Source organism: Lycium barbarum, chromosome 8 (genome assembly GCF_019175385.1).
Source record: "Lycium barbarum isolate Lr01 chromosome 8, ASM1917538v2, whole genome shotgun sequence".
Classification (NCBI taxonomy): Eukaryota; Viridiplantae; Streptophyta; class Magnoliopsida; order Solanales; family Solanaceae; genus Lycium; species Lycium barbarum.
Genome location: NC_083344.1, coordinates 133,140,123 through 133,157,224, shown reverse-complemented (window position 1 = coordinate 133,157,224; position 17,102 = coordinate 133,140,123). Strand labels below are relative to the sequence as shown.

Below are 17,102 nucleotides of genomic sequence, written 5' to 3'. Positions count from 1 at the left end.
AAATTTTGATGCTAGAGTAGAATTAAGTCATCCAACGACCCAGTAAGAGATCGATGTTAGTATTAATCCTTATTATATTTTCATATGTGAATTTAGTCAAGGAGGTTTCTTTCCCCTCCCCCTCTTTCCCTTTCTCTCGGACAAGTTTGTGTACAATTATACTTAATTTATTGGTGCCTTGATGTTAGCAAGTATGCCAAAAACTCTATGAGAAGGTATTGTTTAGCGAATGAGTCTGTTTAATAATAGATCTATATTAGAGCAACAACTCCTAAAGTTAAAGTGGTAATTGTCTTTTAGTGTTAAAAAAAAAGTGCTAATTGTCTCTTAGTAGGAAAAAAAAGAAGTGGTAATTGTCTAGATATTAAATTCTGTTTGAAGCATATGTTATTCTTTTCTTGAAGTTGGTTGCTATTTTATGTAGGGGGAGTCTTAAGTGTGTGCAAAGGGCATGGGTGTCACAAGACTTTAAATATGATCCCTATTCGGCAAACTGTTTCACCACTTAAGATATATTATGAACACTATGATGCAGCACAACATGAAAAGTTCAATAAAATTTTGATGTAAACCTTCGGAAAAATGAAATAGCAAAAGGTGAAATATAATTCTAAGAAAATAAAAAAGAGATTGGAAAGTTACCAGAAAAATGCATCATTTACTATCATATCCAGTCTTTAGTGCTTCCAGAATTGCTACTGGTGCTGCTCCAACCTTGGTGGTTGGCGAGGCTTCAATCCACTTATAAAAAGTACTATTCTTGGATTATAGTCTTTTCAAAATTTTATTTAAGGTTTTCGTCCCTATTTTCTATGAATGAGTTATTAGCTTTTTGTTTTCGTACTAGAATTATGAATATGGCTGATTATTAAAGAATAATTCTTTTTACCAAAATTAAAACATGGACTACTTAACATTCTTTCGATACTTTTATGGCCACGCGAAGCGCGGGTAAATTTACTAGTTTCAAATATAACTACTGATTTCACAAAGGTACAAAGAACAGTCAAGATGTTGCAGATGCATGATGATGAAGATTGAGTATTTCATGGAACGATTTAAGACTATGCCTCACGAGAGAAGGATGAACAAAAAGCAAATGCAGTCACATAAAAAGAGATAAATTAACCTCACATTTGTAAATTATTAAGATGCAGAACCAGCATAAAGGGTTAGGCCTCATTTGTTTTCATTAAGATTAAGACTTCTGAATCTGAATGCACATCTGAATGATTAAGTTGTTGTCTTTAGGTCTGAACACTGAATGATTAAGACTGTTTATTTTTCAGTATCTAAATGTACATAATGTATTTATTTAAACATAATAAATATACAATTTAAATTAAAAAGTAACTAAATAGTAGAAACTAAATATAAATTTAATAAAAAAAATATTATTCGATAAAAAAAATGAAACATTTATGTTCACTAATAATGGTGGAGATGTTTTGCAATCGTGGTGGGTGGTGAGTGGGGGTGGAGGGGTGAGCGGGTGGTGGGTGATTAGGGGTAGTGGGGAGTGGGGAGTGGGGAGTGGGGGTAGGGTTGGTGGTGGGAGGTGGGGGTAGTGGGGAGTGGAGGTGGGTGGTGTGGTGTAGGGTTTGGTGGTGGGGTTGGTGGGGAGTGGGGGTAGGGTTGGTGATGGGACGTGGGGGTAGTGGGGTGGGTGGCATAGGGTAGGGGTTAGTGGTCGGGATTGGGGGTGGGTGGTGTGGGGTGGGATCGGGGTTGTTAGTGGAGTGGGGTGGTGGGAAGTGGGGGGTTTGAAGTGAAGGGTGGATGGGTGGTGGGGTGGGGTTGGAGTGAAGAGTGGGTGAGGGTAGGGTTGAGGTGGAGGGTTTGGGGTTGAGATTGGAACTAGTGATAAAAAAGTTCCATACAAAAATATCTCTTAACGATATTACGACTTGATTCAAAATCTTAATGATTAAGACCTATTCCGACCCAATAAGTGCTTAGATCTTAATGTAAACAAATGCACTTAATGACTTAAGTCCAAAAAGTGAAAACAAATGAGGCCTAAGTCTGGATCGAGAGGTGCGGTTACCGATTGACATGAACCTAGTAAAATATTTGCCAAACTTTATATATATACTAAGAAATTTGCTAAATATTTATAAATATTTGACCGTAAATCCTATGTAGTATTAGCTTGAGATCGTTGTAGGGATCATAAACTTCTAATCTTGATTACGCATCTATCTCACCTTTGTTGCTAGAACTCTTCAAAAAATACTGACGGGCACATGTCTGATGCTCCAAAAAATAGTACATTTTTTGAGAATCCGACAAAGGCTGGAGAGTTCAAGCCTGCAAGCAACATAGATGCCCATATACTGACCCAAAATACAAATTGAAAACGTAGGAGGATGACAGAAGGCTAACTCATTAACATTCTGGTAAAGGCCCTAATGGATTCATCCAAAGTTACAAACTTTACCAGGAAATAACTAAACTTAAGAGGATGAAGAGCAAAACGATACCATAACCAGAACCTAAAGAAAGTAGTTGCAAAACTCCATTACAACAGAAAACAAATGCTAGCAGAAGGGAAACCCAGAATTTAGAAAATTACTATAAGTTCTATAGAAACAACCAGAAACAAAAAAAAATGAATACACATAAAGAGAGGTCATTAAAGATGGATAGTAACATGGTGAGCAAAAGTGGAAGAAGTAGAGGATGAACAGTAGATCCATCTCTTGAAATTCTAGCTTTCCTTCTTCACAATTTTCAGGAAATGAAAAAAAATGGTTCTTAAGGTAAGAGTTCTGATTTTATTTGGTCCTTAATGTATAAATATGATAGAATATAATAATTTGGTCCTAAATCATATAAGTAAAGATAATTACTACTTTTTATATATAAAATAAAATAAAATAAAATTGAGGCCCCACTATCTTTCTCCATACATTATCTGCTTGGCCTAATTGAAGACATTGTAGGTTTCATTCCGTACTTTATTGAATATAATACACAATAAAATTGTATTTTCTTCGAGCTCTATCCTTGTTGAAAGTTTTCACACGACTCTTCCAAGTTAGTTAAGCAGTGGGATCCCTCAACTATACCCGAAGTTGCTGTGACACATCTTACCTTTTTCAAGATTCTATTACTCCTAAATTTATTTAAAATGGAATAATTACCCCCTTAAACGCTGATGTCCACTCTTATATGGGAGAGTGACATACACTCTCCTTGCCACATGTGTATTTATTTGTTTTTTTTTTTTTAGCTTATGTGTCAATTTTTTTAAAAATAAAAACAAAAAACTGAATTTTCATTAAAAAAATGAGTTTTAAAACCCGTTTTTTTTTTTAAATTTGAAAATTTGATTTTTTTAAACCCATTTAAAAAAAAAAAAAAAACTGAAAACATGGATTAAAAAACTGAATTTTCTTTTAAAAAAATGATTTTTAAAACCTTTTTTTTTAAAAAAACAAAACTGAAAAATGATTTTTTTTAAAATATGGGAAACTTGATTATTTTTTTAAAATGTCTTAAAAAATCTTGATTTTCATGATTTTATTTTCTTAGGACACTTTTATTTTTCAAATAAAATTCGGAAAAAGTGTTTTTCTTGTCAAAATGTGAAAAAACTGAATTTTGAAAAAATTAATTATTTTCTTAAAATGTGGAAAACCTGTTTTTTAAAACTAAATGTGGAAGACTAGATTTATTTTCAAATTTTAAGAAAATGCAGATTTTTAAGAAAAAAAATTAAGTTTTCCCCTTTTTTATGTTTCTCACTCTCTCAAAGAGAGTGAAACACTCTCTCTTTGCCACGTCAACGTTTAGGGGGTAATTATTCCGTTTTAAATAAGTTTAGGGGGTAATAGGACCCAAGGAAAGATAAGGTGTGTCGTAGCAATTTCGGGTATAGTTCAGGGTTAAGAGTGCCTTATCCCCATTTTTATGTATAGCTTGACAACTAACGTGCAATGCGCATGCTGAGGACCTTCATTTATTTTGACAATGAAAAATACTAAAGAAAAATACGCTTATGTTAATTGAGGCAATAATGCTAACAAAATTGACCCATTTCATTAATTCTTATAAAAATGACCCAAACTTTTTTCTCTCTCTCACTCTCTCTCGCTCTATGCTTTCTTATATGTTTATATATATTGATATAAGTGTCTGTATATGTTTGTATATTTTGGGCTATTTTTTATAATGTAAGTTTTAGGCTTTTTTTTTTTTGCAATGTAAGTGACCAACTTATATATTTCTTAAAATTTCCCAAAATACTATAGTCATTACCTTTAGTTACATGGCTAAAGACCAAAACTGATTACTTTTTAAATATATTAAGGACCAAATGAATGAAAACTCATACATTTAGGACCTTTTTGATAATTTTGTCTCACAATTTTTTCCAAACCAAAGTTAAAAAATCTTCAGCCTTCACCGCCATGTCATAAAAATGAGACTTTTACAGCTCCGGTGGAAGAACCCGGCGACTATATCATCAAACACTCCGCTTTCATTTGGCCCATTCAATTCCACAACCCAAACCCGTTGGAAAAAACCCGCTAACACAGCCCAAACCCGCTTAGAAACCCGTACCCGTGACCCGAATCTCGACAAACTCACAGCCCAATACCGGAAACTCAAACTCGTCCTCAACCTCTACGACGTCGTATCTTCAAGAAAACGCGGTCCTTTTGTTTCAGTTCAGTCACTCTCCAAATGGGTCCCACATGCCGGAATTAACACCATTACAACCGGTGGTCTTTTACGGAAATACCCTCATATCTTCGAGGTATTTACTCACCCTGTTAGGAGAAATTTGTGCTGTAAGTTTAGGGATAAATTTGTCATTTTGCTGAAACAAGAACATGATGTTGTGTCACAAAATGAAGATGAGAATGTGATGAGGATAAGGAAGATTTTAATGATGTCTGTTAATGGGAGATTACATTTGCATGCTCTTAGATTGATGAGGACTGAATTGGGTTTGCCTGAAGACTTCAGGGACCAGATAATAATGAAGTATCATGAAGTTTTTAGGATGGTAGATTTAGAGATTGTTGAGTTAATTGATAGAAATGACACTGATGAGAGTTTTGGTGTTGCAAAGGTTGAATCTTGGAGGAAAAAAGAATATACTGATAAATGGTTGAGTGAATTTGAGGTTAAATATGCATTTCCTATTCATCTCCCTACAGGGTTTGTGAAAGAACCTGGTTTTAAGGAGAAATTAAAGAATTGGCAAAGGCTTCCTTATGTTAAGCCTTACGAAAGGGAATCGGAAGTTGTTCGAAAGCGTACTTTTGGAGGGATTGAGCGGTATGAAAAGCGAGCTGTGGCGATTATTCATGAGCTTTTGAGCTTGACTGTTGAGAACTTAGTGCCAGTTGAAAGGATGGCTCATTTTAAGAAGGATCTCGGGATTGAAGTTAATATTCGTGAGCTGTTGTTGAAGCATCCTGGGATATTTTATATCTCTACTAAAGGGATTACTGAGATTGTTTTTCTGAGAGAAGCATATAGTAAAGGGTGTTTGATTGAGCCGAACCCGATTTATGATTTGAGAAGAAAACTGTTGGAGCTTCTCTTGTTGGGAAACCGTCATACAAGAGAGTTGAGAACGGAAAAGGAAGTGAAGGATGAAAGTGAAGACATGACAGACGATGAAAATGGATGGGAAAGCAGAGAGGGTGACTTTGTTATTCCAATTTTAGAGAGTTTTACTGATGATAACAACGACAGTTAATGGTTACTTCTCTAAGGCAGAGTTGATTGGCTTTCTGAGATGGAAATCAGTAAAGAGAGTCTAAGTACTGTAAGCTGGAATTTTCTGTAAACTGACAATTAATGAAAGGGCATTTGGTATTAGTTTTAGCAAATGAGAAAGCGGTCATATTTGGGCTTCTTTACTGTGAACCTTTGTTATTTCAGTTGGTGCCTGTGCTGAAAGATTTTGGATTCTTCGCGTGTTTCAATTATGATAGTTCCAACTAGAATGTTTAACTTCTGAAGGCAGAGTTGATTGGTCTCTAAGGCAGAGTTGATTGGCTTTCTGAGATGGAAATCAGTGAAGAGAATCTAGGTATTGTAAGCTGGAATTTTCTGCAACTGACAATCGATGAAAGGGTTTTTTTCCTTCTTTTTTGATAAGCATCATCACACCTGACTAAAGGGCTTTCGGTATTAATTTTAGCAAATGGGAAAATCGCTAATATTTGTGCTTCTCTGCTGCATTATACTTTCTGGTAACCTTTGTTATTTCAGTTGGTGCTCTGTGCTGAAAGATTATGGATTCTTTGTTGTCTTCAATTATGTATAATCTCTAGCATTGTTGGTGCTCTTCACTCTGTTAATATCTGAAAAATGTGTATTCCAGTTCTATTTCTACCAGATTTTGTTAACTTGCATTTTGTTCTTCCAAGTCAATCTATTAAATTGTGAAAAGGAAAAGCTGGTATAATCATAGTGGTAAGCACCTAGTGGTGTAGAGCAATTTTAGGAATTTGTTTGTTTTGCTAGCTTTACGACGTCATTATAATCACCAATTAGAAAGCTGGACCGAAATCATTTTAACAAAGAGCCATACGGTTAAAGAGCTCTTTGAAATAGGATATAGAGGCTAGGTGTCTAATTTTATTGCTAGTAGGAAGCTAGAAAGCGGTTAACATAACCCATCCTTCTCTTGTTATTTTGAATTGGATCACTTCATTTCTTATTCAGATTTGATCCACACGACAAAGGGAAAACTTTTTTAAGTGTGAGATGATAACTATTTTTTGATGCTTGTGACTTGTATGGTTTAGGGATGATTGAAGACCCTTTCCAATTCCAGATAACTTTGCAGAAACAACTACCATGCCATGCCATGCCATGGCATAGAATGGCGTCCAGTATAATATTTTTGGAGTAATGCACGTTTCTTTCTGTTTCTTCCGGTGGATGGAATTGAATTCTGTTGTGTCAATAGAATTTGTCCTTCTACCGAGGACTAGTCTAGTTTTCAAATGCAGCTTAATTATGCCTGCTGATTTTCGAACCAGATTGTTGAAGCGTATAATCTTAGGTCAAAAGCAGGACAGAATCAAATGGACTTCTCTACCACTGCAACTTGGTTTCACAAGGTGGAAGTTTGAAGCTTTAGCCCTGCAAAGACTCGTTGACATGAGGTGTCTTCAGTGCAGCAGAAGTGGTTCATGGTGAGGAACGGAAGGGCAATATGTTGGTGTAATACTTCACAGCAGCAACTAACTTTGGAACATGGAGCTGCGTAAAGCGAGGACATATTTATTGTATATAATTGTAGAAGAGACAATTCAACCCCAAGGACGTTCCATTTGCAACAAAAAATACGCATCAAACAAGCTTTGTTTTCCTGCAGTATTGAACTGACTGTTGCCGTCTGTTGGTATCGATTTTGCTTCTTTCCCCACAATTTATGATCGGAAAGAGGGCATATGCTCAAGCTGGGTGGTAGTGGCATGGTAAAAGTTTGTCCGCACTTGATCTTTGCTCAAGTATGTTTCAACCATTGCACAATTGGGGAGATCATGAACGCCTCAACTTCTCTGAGGCAACCTTCTTTGGACCTCATGTACCACTTGTATACATAGCTTGATTATCAATCAACAATTTCAAACTCATAATAAGATTGATGACATATATTTCTACTATTAATAAGTGAAGGTTCCTTGGACGGCGAAGGGTAAAACTGTAATTTTGCACTGGTCCAATTATTAATTAAAATAAAGCACATATTCATTACAATTCTACCATGTTCTGCAATCTTCTCCCCTTTGCCTTCTTTCATCCGATCTCAGTTTTGTACTGGTTTTGTTTCCCTTTCCGATGAGTTCAATTTTCTGTAGATTCCTGCTTTAATTTGGCGTGTTCTTTTTGCGATTTCTATGAAAGAACAAGTTTGGATGGAAAAAGTTTTGATCAATTCCAAGAAATAGTTTGATAAGCATTCTTACTCCCTTTGCTTAGCTGCTCATTTCTTTATCCCTTTTCATTATCGTGTTATGTTCTCCCCAAAAATTAGTTTAATCAAGTTAGATTTCTGGAAACTCGAAGAAACCAGCCGGCTACTTTCAAGCTTGGTTTTTGCTCTATTCAAGGTAACCCCATAGTTTTATGATCTGATTTTTCGGTATAGATTGGACCTCTGATTGTGCTTATTTGGATTTTGAGGTTTTGACCTGGAATTTCAAATTGGGTATTTTAGGATAGATTAAATAAATGTCTATAAGAAATTTTCGTTTGGTTAGTTTTTCCCCCCTTCCAGTTGACTGGCTATCACTTAAATTAGTGATGTTTTTCATCTTTTATGCAGGTGTTGTCTATTACTGTCACTTCTTTGTGTTATTTTGTTGATATATCTTGTGGGGCGTTTGATCAATATCCGAATGATTATTACAGAGATAGTTTGATGATTAATATCTGGTAGATGGATTGGTTTGGTTTTGATTTGTTGGCCTACCCTTTTCTTGATTTCTTAATTCGATGAGTAGGTTTCAGATTTCCAATTCTCTGTATAATAAATAAATATATGTTTTGTTAGATTTGGTGCTCTTCCGCTTGAGAATTCGAGATTGTTTTGTTGGTACAAGTTCATTTGTTTCGGATAAATTCATATTCGTTTTGGAGCTCAGATTTGTGTTTTCTTCTTACTCTCTTTGTTCAATTATTTATTTCAGCTGGGTCTTGCCCATAGTTTCCTTTGTCGATGTGCTGCTTATGCTTTTCCTTTCTGTTCATTCTCTCTTTAATTAGTTTGGTCATCTTATTTTCAATTATTATCGATTAAAGAAACTGCAGGTCTTCTCAATTATATTTGGAAATAAAAACTCCAGTGCAGGAGTGTTTAGGAGGTACTTTCACTTTCTTTAGAGCCTTGGTTTCGACCAAGGGTAAAACTGTCATTTCGCCCTCCTCCCATTTAATTAAAATAGTTCATATATTCACCATTTTCTACCACCTTCTACAAAATTCTCTCCTTTCCCTTTCTTCATCCGACGATCACTTTTCTACTGGCTTTGTTTTCTTTTTCGGTGAGTTCAATTTTCTCTAGATCGGCTTCATTTTCAATTCCGATGACCATACCACAACGAGCTCCAATTTTCTGCCCCATGGATGCTGCGATTATAGCTTTTGATTCTCCATAGTTTGTTTCTTTTCTTCTTATGTTGCCCTTAATTTCTCGACTGTTCTTTAGAATTTCTCTATTTTTGTCCTGATCAAAAACAATTTCTCCATTTTGGTATCAAATGTTGTCACTGATTTACTGTTTATCCTCTTGTCCCTGTTAGTTCGCTTCAATTGTAAGTGATATAATATATATATGATTGTGGTTGGAGAACAAAATCATGTTTTTTTTAATCAATCTGATAAGGTAATCGTACATGGGGCCTACCTTTTTGGTTCTGGTAATTGAATGGGTATGAGCATATGAAGTGATGGGTTGTATTCATATGTGGTTTTTCAAAAATTCCACGATTTTGTCACTTTGATTACAAAGCTACTTTCATTTGCAGTTCTGAGATCATGAGTATCTTGAACGAAGGGTATTTAAGTAAGTTTAAACTTCTTTTATGGCTAAATTCTAAACGTTTGTCTGTCTTGAAAAATAAACACGTATCCCACTAGAAGGTTCCATTCTTTTACCACTTTGGTTCCCCTTCCAATTCCTCTCTTCCATCCACCGTCTTCTCTCCTAAATCAGAGTTTCTATCACTGGATCCTTTCAGAGATTATTCATTTTGTGGCTATCTTTTGTTATTCTTTGTCCTTAAATGACATTTTAATGCTTGCAGACTGATTGGGATGGTGGTTTTTATCCACTTACAATTCACTTCAGTGAAGATTATCCGAGTAAACCGCCAAAGTGTAAATTCCCACCAGGCTTTTTCCATCCAATTGTCTATCCGTCTGGAACAGTCTGCTTGTCGATCCTCAATGAAGATAGTGTATGTGGGGTTTGCTGTTTCTTTGTCCTATTCTTCTGCTTACTGACTGTGCTCAATGTATGATGGCTATTATTTTGTTTTTCTTGTTTAGGGATGGAGACCAGCCATCATTGTGAAACAGATACTGGTTGGTATCCAGGACTTGTTCTACTAATATAGAAGGGCCAAGAGCCATACATGGGACGACCAAGGGCAGAACCGTCATTTCGCTCGCTGGTAAAAGTGATTTTGCTCAGCACACGTGGCTTTTCTCACCACAATTCTGGAAGAAAAAAAACACCAACAGTATGTGCCCTTCCCTCGATTAGCTTCGCTATTCATTTCACTGTTTCTATTATAATTTTCCTTTTTTTATTTTTAGTTTTATTTTGGTGACTATTTGTTTCTATTATTATATATAGGTCGATTAATGTGAAACAAGATTGTTTGAAAGCTCAAAATGTTGGGAAAGTTCCATTCTTGGAAGAAAAAAAAATCCGGTTTGCGTTCAATCCTTTTTTTATTTTACTTGATAAGTATTTCTTATTGTAATTCTATGTGGCTCCACCTAATGTTAAATAAATATGTTTGACAACTCAGATATTGGGGAATCAGTTCTTGAAGAGTGAAAGTACCCGTTTTATTTTTTTAAATTAAATTATGAAATTTTATGTGGATTGATTTATGTGAAGGAAGAGTTTTCTTGCAGTTGGGGTAGTGGAAAGATTCAGTTTAAGAGTATAATGTTTATCTAGCTTCTGCTTTTAATTATCACGTGCAAGAGGTTGATATGCTTAACCGTCTATGATTTTACTATGTCTTTAGTTCTGTGTTAATACATATTGTAGAATCAAGTAGTTACTTTTCATGTAGTACTAGAAGTTGTCAACCTTTACCTTTCGATGGCTTTCATTTTTTTCTTTTTGTTTCTCTCTTTTGCTCTTATCTGTTACTCTTCAGACTTTCAAAGGTTAATCTATCAGTCTTTGTATCGAAGAATTTCAAAGCGATATTTTCCTCCTATCTTTATGTCTTTTTTTCAATCTATCTATGGGAACTTAGATTACTGGTATCATAAAAAGTCCTTCATTGCTTGCCTGACATGATTCTGGAAGCATCCTTTCCTTCATAATGTTCCGTCGCATCTTTCCCCTTTCTCAGGTTGCTTTCTCTCGCTGGTTTTCTTATTAGAAAGAAAGTGTAAAGGAACTTTCTCGCAAGCAAAACTCAATTCGTGGCAGTCGGCATTGACAAACCCCTATACCAGCGGCTTCATGGCTTTTCTCTGCTATTTGAGGACCTTTCTAAAGGTTAAAAAGCAATCTCACTCTCAAATTCCTATGATAAAAGTGGTAGTCTTTTCTTAAATTTCAGTTTTTTTTCTTGCTTTATGGTTTATAAATTTTTTTAGCAATATATGATGGGAATCGTTCTGGTTATCTGCCTTTTGAAGAGTCACACCCATGGCATTAGATAAGAAGGTGTCCTCATTTATTGCTGGTCATTCCAAAATGCAATCTGTATTATATAGGAGTATTTCCCTTGACAGAGAATGTTGAGATAAGTGAATATTATTGGCAAAAAGTCTAAGAATGAGGAATTGATTTGATTGCAGATACATTAAGCTGAATTTACATGTCCACTGTGGTTTTCCTCTAATGCAAAGAAACTGATCAAAAGAATCTTGAACTCCAATCCACAGACTGTAGGTATATCTCCCTCTCCAAGACAAAGGAGGAAATAAAGCAGAAAAGCTACCTGATGTAATTTTGTTTACAGACAATAGATGTGTTGAGTGGTTCTTTATCTGCACTTGCCTTTACCTTCTCATGCATTACCAAAATTTACTGGGAAATTCATGGAATTTATCATTTGATGACATCGCATATCTGCATTAGACAGCTGTAGTTTTCTCACTCTCTGTCGTGAAGCTGTACTTAATAGACGACCATTTGACATAATCTTATTAGGCGTGTATAACATTTCTGCTAACGTTGTATCTGTATGCAAGTAGTTAAGGAAAATAATCAAAATTAAAATTTAATAGTTGAATAAATTTGAATTTTTGAAAGTTATGAAGCTTGTATATAATTATAGTTGTTCCTGCAATAGTGTCAAACATTTATGGATTTTCCCATATGGGAAGAGTTTCATACAACTTGGGATAGAGAGACTAGAGAGTAGTTCCTCTTCTTGAATTAGTGTTACTGCTGATTCTGCTTTAGTTAGTTGTATTTGTGTTCGTTTGATATAACTTAAGCATTTGATAATGATTATATTCTTCTGATTGACCAAGCTTTTTTGACAAGCTACTTGCAAAAGGAAGCAACTTATACAATGAACCGAGGATAATTGTTCAATGAGCACTCTATTTATCATTCGTTGTGTCATTAGATAGCTTGTAATAGACTAACATTCATCAATTTAGCTAGCCATTATTCTGAAACAGAAGAGTTCATGCTTCATATCAAAGGTGGAATTACTTCTGGATAGTGGCTGTTCTGAAATTGTGCTCAGCTGATTAATTGACTATCACTTATTAAAAAAGATTGAGTATGATCAAAGCTACATGATAATCACAAAGTGATTAGAAATATGCACAATTCTATGTGCAATTTCCTTTCAACAGATTATATACGCTTAAGGTGTTTATGGAAGAAGATTTTGACGATGCAGCATGGAGGTAAGAGATTGAAACTGTTAAAAGAACTATTGAATTATAGTAACAGACTACTGCAAGGGGATTGGTTATTTAGCATTATTGGGTAATCTGACTCTGTAGATGGCTGAAAAAATGTATAATGCACATCTGTTTTGTCTTAAAATCAAAAAATAAGTGTCGGTATGCACAGATGTAATTTACTGATATAACTTCACCTTATCCTGTTATGCGGAAAATGGATGGTTGAAGGTGCGACTTATTTGTATTTTCATTGGAATTGACATTGTGAAGTTTGTTGATGTCGTATTAATGTTCTATGGAATTCACTTCGGTCTTTGAACGTGAAAGCCTAACTTAGGGGAATTTCCATTCAATTTGAAAAGGAGAAGGAAAGTAAGGCCTGCCATGTTGCACTTGAGCATGGGAAGACGGAAGTGATTGTTTCAAGGTCTGTTGTTCTAAAAGTAACACATCTTGTGGAATACAATCACATCCTATTCATTATTTTCTCCAATAGAGTTTGAATTCTGACTGAGATTGTAGCAATGACTCTTTTCTGAGTGAAGTATTGTTAGCTACTAAATGCAGTATTGATTCTTGATAATGTAGCATAGTATAAACTATGAATACTTTAAGGATAGCAACTGTATGTGCTTTACAAGGAGATTTTCTATATTGCCTTCTCAATTTCTATACGATAAGATTTGATTGGCTCCTTATTTTATGTTTGATAAACTTTGAATGTGGAGTGAGAAAAGCTCCTATAGAGTTACTATAATTTACTCAGAAGCGGATTATCATATTCTTTGAGAATGATATTCCACCAGCAAAAAGGTAAAGAATCTGCACTTTCCTGTAACGAAATCTCCAGCTTAGTTTTAGTATGTGTTGAAGAAGATTCTTGTTAAATTATTCAGAAAGAGTATAGTGCTTTGAATGTGGAGTTATAACATAATTAAGTCTGTAGTTGCTTTTTTTCTTTTCTTTTTTGATAATGACTTCAAGATTTACTTGTAATTCCTTTTTATGAAGGTAGTTTCTCAAGAAATTTTAATATACTAATTGTTTTTTGACCTGTTGCTTATTCATGCAGGTCAGCTAACGAATTCGATTTTTCTGAGATCGAGTTTGGTTAGTTTTTAAATCAGGTTATATTATATGTTATTTTGCACTCATTACTTTGGATTAAGCTTGGAAAGAAGTGAAACCATATTTTGGAGCCTTTGTGGAGAGGATTTGACTTCCTGCACCGTCTCAACCACCTCCAACTAGAGCTTCTAATCCTTTTACTGGCTTATATTTGCTGATGTGCAAATTCTTCTGGAACTGTTTTCTGCAATATTAAAAGTCCAAAGAAATAACTTTCATGTTCTTACTAAGTTCTTCTCTTCATAATATGAGTTACTTGGTAAATAATGTGCTAAATGCAAAATCTAGGAGCTGCAATCCAATGCTTGATAGAATACTTGGAAAAAAATAATAGTAATTCTGTCAACAGCATATGTCCCACATCCTTATGTTCTGCTCGAATAGTAAAATTATTACATTGTTGATAACCAATACCAAATAACAGATGTATTCAATTCTTTAATATTTTTGCTGGTGCATTTTCTTATTATTTTTCCTGATGCTTCTATGTTTTTCTTTCACAAACCATTAAGTTAATATATGTACTAACAGCTAGACCTTTCTTCATACAAGTTTGAGTTTAAACTTTGAAAAATTGTCCTATTCTCTATTTATACATGTACTCATCATCTCTCAGATGATATACCATTTATTTATGGTAAAAAAAAAAAATTATAGAAGCACATAATTATATGGATATCTTTTTCATCTTTCATGGCACATGCATATAATGCTTCATTGGTTCTTTTATGACTGCTTATTTTTCTTTTCTTTCAGGGAATATACACATTACATGCTTAATTGTAAATAGTATGATTGTGAGAAGTTAATCCAATGTAGAGTCTAATGAAGCTACTTTCTTCACTATTATATTTTGTTGCATCTTGGGGGGACCTCTCTCAACTATCCCATCAAAAGATTGTTGCTGCTGATATCTCTTTCGGAGAAATAGAGACAACAAATCAAAATGGAAATGATGTAGCAGAAGAACAGTGATCTCAGATGGAGGCTAATAGGTTGAAGGCATTGACAGAAAGCTGCTGCTCGAACAGCTCTTATCAAGTATGCTTGATGGTTACTCATAGAGCCCAATAAAAATTGTGAGTTACTATATCCTTTTCTATTTTAAAGTGTTAGTGACAGAGTTTTTTCATTAAATGCTTATATATGCTTTGTCTTGAACGTGTAGAGACTTGTAGCAATTGATAAGTTTTTTCATATTTGCCCAAATTGGATCCTTTCCACCAACTTCCTAACGTTTTTATAACACTGAACGTGACATATTCATCTCTGCTTAACTTAGCATCAGTTTTTGGTACGGGTTGGCTTTGTTTTCTATCGAAATTTCAGCATATGGTCCAATGAGATAGGAATTTATAAAACTGCTGGCAGGTATTCTAGGCACCAAGTTAGTTATATTACCGTTTAAAGAACTTGTGCCTCCAGCCTTTTACATACTCCATGACATGGAAAGTTATGTCTGTAGTATATTATTCCTTCCTATTCTTTTTAGTTGGTCATATCAATGTGGATGTAAAAAAAATTAGCGATACATTTGGAAGGACATTTTATTCTTCCAGATGTATCTACAATGGAATTTCCTTTTCTAATTCATGCTCTCAACTGCTCTGAGTTCCACTTTGAGCTTGCATTGACTAATGTACATGGACTTGCTACTAGCTATTTCAAAATGCACTTTACTACTAAAGATTAAAAAGGGTGACGAATATTCTCTCATCTAACTGATTTAACATTTTTCAGCTCTCTGATGATTGAGGCGACTAAAACACTCAATATTAAGGCTCCTGACTTGAGTGTATGCCGAAGTCCTCTAACCAATGGATATACCCTGGCCGTTAGTAGCTGTTCATACAAGAATCTTTTGATACGCATTATTAAAGAGAGGGAATGTATCAAACTGAGACCTCCGTTATCTCTTGATATTGCAAAAAAAAAAGAGGTAATCTATCAAATGAACTACTGCAAAAGAATCTGAGGACCTTTTTTGGTTCTATATGTTAGCAGAGGAACGAAGAGATATCACAATAGAAATGGAGAATCCAGCCATTTCTACAGGAAACAGCTTAGCCACGTTAAGCGTGCGGGACAAATTTTACTATGCTTGACTGCACATGTAGATGACATGTTAAGTTTTGACAAAAACTGGCCTGTCTCATGTTACATTGTTGGACATTAGTTTGAAGATGTAACTTCTGTTTTGGAGAAATGTGCATGAAGAAGTAATTGACACGTCTCTTCCAAATAATTCACATGAATCTTCTTTGTATGATTTATTTTGTATTCTCGTTACATTTATGTTTCAGTGTAACAAAATGCACTTGTATTTTTGTATTGTTCTTGCCTCTATTATTCTAAACAAAGTTTAAATGTTTCGGCTTGCTCTTCGACGTTTTATTGGAAAAAGTTTTCTTTTAAGTCATATCCAAATTGTCCTATTTAGAAATACGGCAACTAAAATTAAGCAATAGATTCTGCTAATCTGTATGTTTGTAAAATTACCTATTGCAAATACTTTGGTTTTCTAGAGCTTTGGATAATATTTTTCATCTTTGGTGATTTAGAGATTCCCAGCTTGAATACTCTGGCTTTCCCGAAAGCTGTTATGACTATTCTCCGCTGGAAAATAATAATTGAACACATCAAAGCTGAGCTCCAAATCAACTTGTTGGGCCCGTGCTCAGCACGGGCATGGAATATCTAGTAATAGTTAGAAAGATTGCCACAAAGACCAGTCAGTCCCAACTTTAAAGTACTACTTTCAAGCAAATTTTGTCGTGGGAGGTGATCTATATCAGAGTTGTATTGAGGATTTAAGTCTAACCTTTAAAGTTCTTTGCATTGAACCATTGTAATTTATAATTTTGGGTTCAAATCTACTATTTGTTGCAATTTAGCAGACTTTCACAGATAAATTTATATTTCACGTCGAAAGTATTGGATTTAGATGACCTGATGCTGCAACATTGCATTTGCTTCTAATCGATATGATACTATGGTAAGAATAAGTGCCAAAGGATGGCAGTGAAATAGTGCGGAAAAAAAGTCCAAATTTACTCCTGAAATGGTTCAAATATATCATTAGTTAATCATGGGGGCTAAGCATAGATTTGTTGTTACCAAATTAGAATTAACAATTTGAATAGAAGAAAATAATTCTGCGAAGATTTCTCGTGTGTTATTTTTCATAACGTGTAAGAGTTAAAGTTTCTTATAAAAAAGACAGAAAACATAAAATAATTTGTAAATGACTATAAAACCAATTACCACTTGTAGCCTTATTGAACCTCAAACTGGGCTAAATGTGCTTCTATTCAACCTCCGTTAATAGTGTAGATTTGTTCAATCACAAAATAAAAAATTACATTACTTCAGCT

The 17,102-nt window shown here is 34.6% G+C and overlaps 1 protein-coding gene across 25 annotated transcripts; it reads left to right on the top strand.

Moving 5' to 3' along the window:
* Nucleotides 1-4,336: 4,336 nt before the first annotated feature.
* LOC132607599 (protein ROOT PRIMORDIUM DEFECTIVE 1) lies at nt 4,337-16,109 on the top strand. Of its 25 annotated transcripts, none has more exons than XM_060321653.1 (9): nt 4,337-6,055; nt 8,791-8,843; nt 9,786-9,938; nt 10,030-10,223; nt 10,340-10,417; nt 11,079-11,227; nt 13,673-13,710; nt 14,485-14,807; nt 15,469-16,053. In XM_060321653.1, the coding sequence occupies exon 1, from the start codon at nt 4,427-4,429 to the stop codon at nt 5,717-5,719; it is 1,293 nt and encodes a 430-aa protein (XP_060177636.1). In that variant the 5' UTR covers nt 4,337-4,426; the 3' UTR covers nt 5,720-6,055; nt 8,791-8,843; nt 9,786-9,938; nt 10,030-10,223; nt 10,340-10,417; nt 11,079-11,227; nt 13,673-13,710; nt 14,485-14,807; nt 15,469-16,053. The 25 variants fall into 25 exon arrangements, 24 of the variants coding, with proteins under 24 accessions (XP_060177636.1, XP_060177635.1, XP_060177632.1 ...); XM_060321652.1 differs by having other exon boundaries at nt 13,673-13,727; XM_060321649.1 differs by having other exon boundaries at nt 11,079-13,027.
* Nucleotides 16,110-17,102: the final 993 nt, after the last annotated feature.